Here is a 7,689-nt window from a genome sequence, read left to right on the forward strand (position 1 = left end):
AAACTGATAGGAAATCCAGTGCAGGCCACGGAGTGTTGTAGAAACGTGGGCGAATCTGGGAAGCCCCACGATGGCTCTCGCGGCCACATTCTACACGATCTGAAGTTTCCGAACACTTTTCAAAGGTAGCCCCATGTAGAGAGCATTGCAGTAGTCGAACCTTGAGGTGATGAGGGCATGAGCTACTGTGAGCAATGACTCCCTAGCCAAATAGGGCCGCCACTGGTGCACCAGGCGAACCTGGGCAAATGCCCTCCTCGCCACAGCCGAAAAATGGTGTTCCAATGTTAGCTGTGGATCGAGGAGGATGCCCAAGTTGCGAACCCTCTCTGAGGGGTCAATAATTCCCCCCCCAGGGTAATGGACGGAAAGATAGAATTCTCCTTGGGAGGCAATACCCACAGCCACTCCGTCTTGTCTGGGTTGAGTTTGAGCTTGTTGACACCCATCCAGACCCCAACAGTCTCCAGGCACCGGCACATCACTTCCACTGCTTTATTGACTGGACATGGAGTAGAGATGTATAACTGGGTATCATCGGCATACTGATGATACCTCACCCCATGCCCTTGGATGATCCCACCCAGTGGTTTCATGTAGATATTAAATAGAGGGGAGAGAGGACTGACCACTGAGGCACCCCACAAGGGAGAAATCTGGAGGTCAACTGGAGGACTGCGACCGACCGGAGAGGTAGGAGGAGAACCACTGAAGGACAGTGCCTCCCACTCCCAACCCTTCCAGCCGGCGCAGAAGGATACCATGGTCGATGGTATCGAAAGCCGCTGAGAGGTCAAGAAGCACCAGGACACAATTCAAAGTGTTGGTTATGACTTTTAAAGCTCTTCATGGCATTTGACCAGAATATCACCGAGACCGCCTCCTGCCGCACGAATCCCAGCGACCGATTAGGTCCCACAGAGTGGGCCTTCTCCGGGTCCCGTCAACTAAACAATGTCGGTTGGCGGGCCTCAGGGGAAGAGCCTTCTCTGTGGTGGCCCCGACTCTCTGGAACCAGCTCCCCCCAGAGATTAGAACTGACCCTACCCTCCTCACCTTTCGCAAACTCCTTAAAACCCACCTTTGTCATCAGGCATGGGGGAACTGAGATATTTCCCTCGGGCCTATACAATTTATGTATGGTATGCTTGTGTGTATGTTTGTTTAATAATGGGTTTTTTAATATTTTAAATTGTAAATTATTAGATTTGTTATAAACTGTTTTTATTGTGTTGTGAGCAGCCTCGAGTCTACGGAAAGAGGCGGCATACAAATCTAATAAATTATAATTATAATTATAATAATACTCACAGTTGCACACTTTCCATCAGGAGCTGGAGCAAAGGATGGGACCTCACCCTGCCTGTCACACGACACTCGGGCCGTCATCTGACAAGCTCAGTGTTGTTAATGGCCGAGCTACTCGTGTCCAGTGGGTGGGTGTGCTGAGCCCCCTCCCCACCAGCTTCCTAGGGGGCCAGTGAAAGTAGCTTTCCCCCTACCTTCGCCAGGGCAAAAGCCCCACTTCTGGTCTGTGTCGAAGTTGCGTGTGGTGGCACACCAGCGCCTCCCGTCAGTCAGTCCGTCGGTGGTGCAGCTGCTGTACGACCTGCCCCCGAAAATGAAGGGGAAGGCGCAGGGCTCGCCCTGGGAGTTCCCGCCAGTCACGGCCGTGTCTGCAGGGGGGAAGGGAAGAGGTCAGCCATGGCAGAGCAGGACTCTCCAAAAACTCCAAAAATGATTTTTTCTCTCTCTTTCCCTTCTGGGCTCTGGGTATGTTTTTCCTATTGCAGTAAATGAGGTTGAATGTCTATAATTTTACAAGAGCTGTGTGTGCACATGCGTGTGTTTATATAGTAGACAATGTATATTTTTGTGTGCCTGTATATAATATCTAGGTACAGCTATGGCATTTATACATAGAATTAAATAGGGGGTTTTTTATGTTTAGTCATAGTAAATAGAGACGGAAATTGTCTCTCTTTGAGGTGAGGAGAGGCCAGGCACCCTAACCCCAACCATTGACGTGAGTGACGTCAATTTGGCCACCCTTATGCCAGTCACATGACCTTTAAGCCACCCCTCCGGTCACATGATCATGAAGCTCTTTGACTATGTCACAAAGGTGTTGGATGAAGGTGGTGCCGTGGATATTGCCTATCTGGACTTCAGCAAAGCCTTTGATATGGTTCCACATAAAGAGCTGATAGATAAATTAGTGAAGATTGGACTTAATCCCTGGATAGTTCAGTGGATTTCAAGCTGGCTGAAGCGTAGACATCAGAGAGTTATTGTTAATGGCGAGTATTCTGAGCAGAGACAGGTTACAAGCGGTGTGCCACAAGGGTCTGTTCTGGGTCCTATTCTTTTTAATATGTTTGTGAGTGACAAAGGGGAAGGTTTGGTAGGGAAGGTTTGCCTATTTGCCGATGACTCTAAAGTGTGCAATAGGGTTGATATTCCTGGAGGGGTCTGTAATATGGTAAATGATTTAGCGTTACTAGATAAATGGTCAAAGCAATGGAAACTGCAGTTTAATGTTTCCAAATGTAAAATAATGCACTTGGGGAAAAGGAATCCTAAATCTGAGTATTGCATCGGCAGTTCTGTGTTAGCAAAAACTTCAGAAGAGAAGGATTTAGGGGTAGTGATTTCTGACAGTCTCAAAATGGGTGAGCAGTGTGGTCGGGCAGTAGGAAAGGCAAGTAGGATGCTTGGCTGCATAGCTAGAGGTATAACAAGCAGGAAGAGGGAGATTGTGATCCCCTTATATAGAGCGCTGGTGAGACCACATTTGGAGTACTGTGTTCAGTTCTGGAGACCTCACCTACAAAAAGATATTGACAAAATTGAATGGGTCCAAAGACAGGCTACAAGAATGGTGGAAGGTCTTAAGCATAAAACGTATCAGGAAAGACTTCATGAACTCAATCTGTATAGTCTGGAGGACAGAAGGAAAAGGGGGGACATGATCGAAACATTTAAATATGTTAAAGGGTTAAATAGGGTTCAGGAGGGAAGTGTTTTTAACAGGAAAGTGAACACAAGAACAAGGGGACACAATCTGAAGTTAGTTGGGGGAAAGATCAAAGGCAACATGAGAAAGTATTATTTGACTGAAAGAGTAGTAGATCCTTGGAACAAACTTCCAGCAGACGTGGTTGGTAAATCCACAGTAACCGAATTTAAACATGCCTGGGATAAACATATATCCATTGTAAGATAAAATACAGGAAATAGTAAAAGGGCAGACTAGATGGACCATGGGGTCTTTTTCTGCCGTCAGTCTTCTATGTTTCTAAGCAACCCCTGGTCACATGGACAGCAGGACACACCCACAAAATAAGCCACTCCCACATTGTGGTAGTTAAATGTTTTTGCAGCCCTTCACTGCCCAAAGCTGAAGGTGAGAATCTCAGGGCTGGTCCATGGGCTCTGCAGCTGCAGCCCCCCCACTAATGCCAGGACTGAGGGTGTCTCTGAGCACGTGCAGAGAGTTTTCCCCACCCTGCACCCCATCCTGAATGCCACGTGGTCCCACGTACCTCTATTCGGGCACAAGCCGTATTTCTCATCCTGATCATAGTTGGCGGTGGTTGCGCACCAGCGGGAGCCATCTGTGCGCCCGTCGGTGGTGCATCCCTGGTAGGATGTGCCGTTGAAGATGAAGGGGAAGACGCACCTCGCCCCATTGCTGTTCCCATCGAAGGTGAAGAGGACTAGCAAAGCAGCCAGGAAAAAGGGATTCGACCAATAATTCCAGGGAACCAAACTTCCCCCATTGCCTTCCCTGGACAGGCAGCTCAGCCCCACTTGTTATTTGCTCATTCCTGAAATTTATAGCCACCCAATCATGTAAGTGACTCACAACTAAACAAGAAGCACATTGCTTGAGGGGAGGGACACTTTAAAAAGCCCCGCCCACCAGCTCCTGGTTAGATTGTCATTGGGGCCTGTTTGCTCCCCCTCCTTTCCCCCCTGGGAGGGACTGTGCAACTTTCCAAAGGCAGGTGCCCCCTTCTGGCCATCACACATCTCCCCACAGTCTTTTATGAAAAAAAGTTTTATTAAATATCTACATTAAAATTACACGACAAGGGACAACATAATAATGATGTATACACATAAGACAAATGGGAAAAAAAGGAGAGGGAAAAAAGATAAGAAAAAGCATTCTGCTTTATACATAACATATTTGGTATCATTATTTACAATTGGCACTACTCGAAGAGTAGTGTGATTTATGTGCAGCTTACGTCTAATTTACAAAGGAAAATCTTCCTTTTAACAATTGTTATATATTTAATGCATAAATACAATCTTATAATTTCCTCGTCAATATATCAGTCATATATCCTTTTTTCTTCAATGGTATAATGGTGCTATAATTTCTTAATATTTGTTGATATTAATTAAATTTATTGTCTCTAAATTTGAATTTGGGGTTCCTAATTTCTTTTCATTTTATTTTATTTTAATTTATTTTTTGCAACCCAGATATACCATCTGTCCCAGCTTTTGTGAAAGTCCTCCATATCCTTATCCTGTAGTTCGTAAGTCAATTTAGTCATTTCCACTACCTGATATATTTTAGCTATTACATTATATATCGTTGGTGTGAGTTCCTCTTTCCAGCATTGAGCATATGTAATTCTGGCCGCTGTGTAGTATGCAGTATGACGTGTCTCTCCCCACAGTCTTTAAGAGCTGGGGTAGCGCAGTGGTTAGAGTGCAGCACTGCAGACTACTTCAGCTAACTGTTTGCTGTAGTTCAACAGTTCAAATCTCACCACCGGCTCTAACCGGTGCTGCACTCTAACCATTGAGCCATCCCATCTCTAGAAGACCTCAGATATCTATTCCTATTCTGCCCTGTCCAATCCCATTCCAACCCCCCCCCCTTTCCGTCTTTCCAAGTCCTGGTCACTCACGTTCACTGGCGCAGAAGCCGTACATGTGGTCCTGGTCAAAGTTGGGGGTGGTGGCACACCAGCGCAGCCCGTCTCGTCTCCTATCGGTGGTGCAGGAGGAGTAGGTGTTGCCATCGGAGACGAAGGGGAAGTGGCAGGGAGCGCCGCTGGCATTGCCAAAGTAGGTCTTCAACACTGCTCAGAGAAGGAAAAGGAGAACTGGGCATCAGGCGGACGAAGCTCCAGGCCCCAGAGAAGCTCCAGCCGGAAAGGGGGCCCACTCACCGACCCCTGTGCCCAGCGTCCAGAACTCGTCTTCATCAAAATGGGCATCCCCATTGATCGGGGATTGACCAGGAGCGAAGGCATGGGCCAGAACTCCACCCTCACCATCAAAATTGTATGTGTCACCGTGGTCTGGGGAGGAGGAGAGAGGTCACAATCTCAGCAGGAATTATTATTATTATTATTATTATTATTATTATTATTGTTGTTGTTGTTGTTGTTATTATTATTATTATTATTATTATTATTAGTAGTAGTAGTAGTAGTAGTAGCAGCAGTATGCCTCGGTGCAGCCCTGTGCGAAATCTTAGTCATATACACTGCAGAATGATAGCAGTGGTGTAATTATGCGTGTTAGCCAGTAAAAGACACAGACAGTGTGCAAATAGTAGCAATAGCTTACAAAACACACACAGTTTCTCAAAGATAACCTCCCCCCCCCACAGGGAACAGTGCTGGCGCCCTCATGGCCAAACCAGTCAAAGGTCTTAAAGACATATTAAATCTCGGCCCCACCAGGAGTCATATTCCAAGGCAGATAAACTTTTTTATAGCCGACAACTGCAATCTATAGATGTAACATAATTTTGCTGATAATGGAAATGAAATGAAAAACTATATATTTACATATTTTTGGTGATAAGTGAAAAGGAAGGGAGCCTGTGATAGATCTATTTCAACATTGTTAGTTATCATCAGACATACATACCCTTACTGGGATTTGAACTTGTAGCCTTCTGCATGCATGGCAGGATATTAATTATATATATAATTCTTCCAGGTCTCCAGATGGGTGGGGAAGGGAGCTATCCCAGCTACCCCCACCTCCACCCTCCCCTCCCACTCACTTTGAGTTCCAAACTTGATGAGAATGTCCACCTCTCCATCTTGCTGGTGGGTGAAGGTGAGGGGCGTCACCTGCCTCCAGACATCAAAGGCTCGGGCGAAGGCGTCCTCGATGATGGAGCTATCCAGGTCAGGGGAATGGTTGACCACCCTGCCGAAAAGCTGAGGAGGCTCAGAGGCTGCCTGGTGCCTTCAAGCAAGCCCCACCTCCAGCCCCCTCCTCACACACACAAACACGGGGAAACGCAGGGGGGCCTCGAGGGAGGGCATCCTTCCCCAGTCTGTTGCGCCCCCTGCCCAGGAATCTTGGGGTCCCTATCCGCTTGCAGCCAGACACAGGGGCCCATGCTGGCTCACCGGTACGTGAGGTCCGTGTGGTCCCACGTGGGCCTGCCCTGGAAGGTTGTGTAGCGACCCACGTCTGGGACCCCGCAGCGGGGCGCGCGCATGGCCGTGAGGGTGGCGGCGTCCAGCTCCCCTGTTTCCGGCAAGCCCAGCCGCTTCTGCATGGCCTTCAGGGGGGTCTCCAGCATCATCTGCGCCTCAGGGTTGGTCGCCTCCAAGTACCCGTAACGCTGGAGGTAGCGCTGCGGAGAGAGAGGGAGAAACGGCCGCTAGCTGGCAGGGGAAGGGCTCTACGGTCAAACGGCGGGTGGGCCCTGGGGTTGACCCCCAACCCTCCTCCCGGGACCGGATCCCTCGGATCGCCTCCACAGTCCCCGGGAGTCCCTGGCGGGGCTGCCTTCCCACAACCTGACCTGGGTCGGGCGAGCGGAGCGCACCGCCACTTAAGGCGCCCGGCGCCAGCGGGGGACTCGAGGCAACCGGGCGCCCCGGAGGGACAGCGGCGCCCCTCTCGCCCTCCAGCCGCGCTCGGGCTATCTCGGGCTCCGGCGGAGTAGGAAGGCGTGGGGAGGGGGGGGCGTGATTCCGTCCAGCGGAGGCGCCGCCAGAGCGTGAAGCTCGGAGACTCACGGCGGCCAGCTCCCGGTCGCTCAGGGGGCTGAGGGCGTCTCTGGGGAAGGTGATGACCACGGGGCCCTTCCCTTCCGTCGGGGCGGCCCACGGGCAGGGCAGCGGCAGGAGCGCCAGGAGGAAGAGGAGGAGGAGGCCGGCCGGGGTTGGGAGGCTCATGGCTGCGGAGGGTCTCGGGCAGGGCGCGTCTCTCCTTCGCGGGCTCTGCGGGAAGCGGGAAGCGGGAAGCCCGAAGCTCAGGCGAGCACAGCCGTCTGCAGCCCGACTGCCGGCGTGGCCCTTTATGGTCAACGGGGAGGGGGGAGGAGGCGGGGGGAGGCTGAGTCACCGCGGTCCCTCCCCCGGTGGAAGAGGGGCAGAACCGGCGGGTGCTGCCCCTTCCCCGCCTGGTCTCACCAGGAAACGCCAAAGTCGGCCGTCACCAGCCAAGGGGTCCAAGAGGGCGGCCGTCCGTCTCCACGGGGGGCTCGGAGGCCGCTGCAGCCAGGAACCCCCGGCCCCCGCCGCATCTGCCTCCCGAGTCCTTCGTGGGGTGACCCCGGAGCCCTTCAGGCGCTGCCCCGCTCGCCCCTCCCGCCCTCTGATATTTATGTACTACACAGGGCTACCAAGAAATACTTTTATAACCATCGCACTTGACCTTGTACTTTTCTGAATCATTTTTATGTTCTGA

The 7,689-nt window shown here is 50.8% G+C and overlaps 1 protein-coding gene across 1 annotated transcript in view; it reads right to left on the reverse strand.

The window, feature by feature from the left end:
- LOC139163544 (matrix metalloproteinase-9-like) overlaps window positions 1-7,175 on the reverse strand; it is a 34,916-nt gene extending 27,741 nt beyond the window's left edge. Inside the window, 7 exon segments of the mRNA XM_070744376.1 lie at window positions 1,503-1,676; window positions 3,546-3,719; window positions 4,932-5,105; window positions 5,196-5,327; window positions 6,044-6,192; window positions 6,399-6,628; window positions 7,017-7,175. Coding sequence (XP_070600477.1) covers window positions 1,503-1,676; window positions 3,546-3,719; window positions 4,932-5,105; window positions 5,196-5,327; window positions 6,044-6,192; window positions 6,399-6,628; window positions 7,017-7,175 — 1,192 coding nt within the window.
- Window positions 7,176-7,689: the final 514 nt, after the last annotated feature.

The sequence above is a fragment of the Erythrolamprus reginae genome, chromosome 3 (assembly GCF_031021105.1).
Source record: "Erythrolamprus reginae isolate rEryReg1 chromosome 3, rEryReg1.hap1, whole genome shotgun sequence".
In the NCBI taxonomy this organism is placed as follows: Eukaryota; Metazoa; Chordata; class Lepidosauria; order Squamata; family Dipsadidae; genus Erythrolamprus; species Erythrolamprus reginae.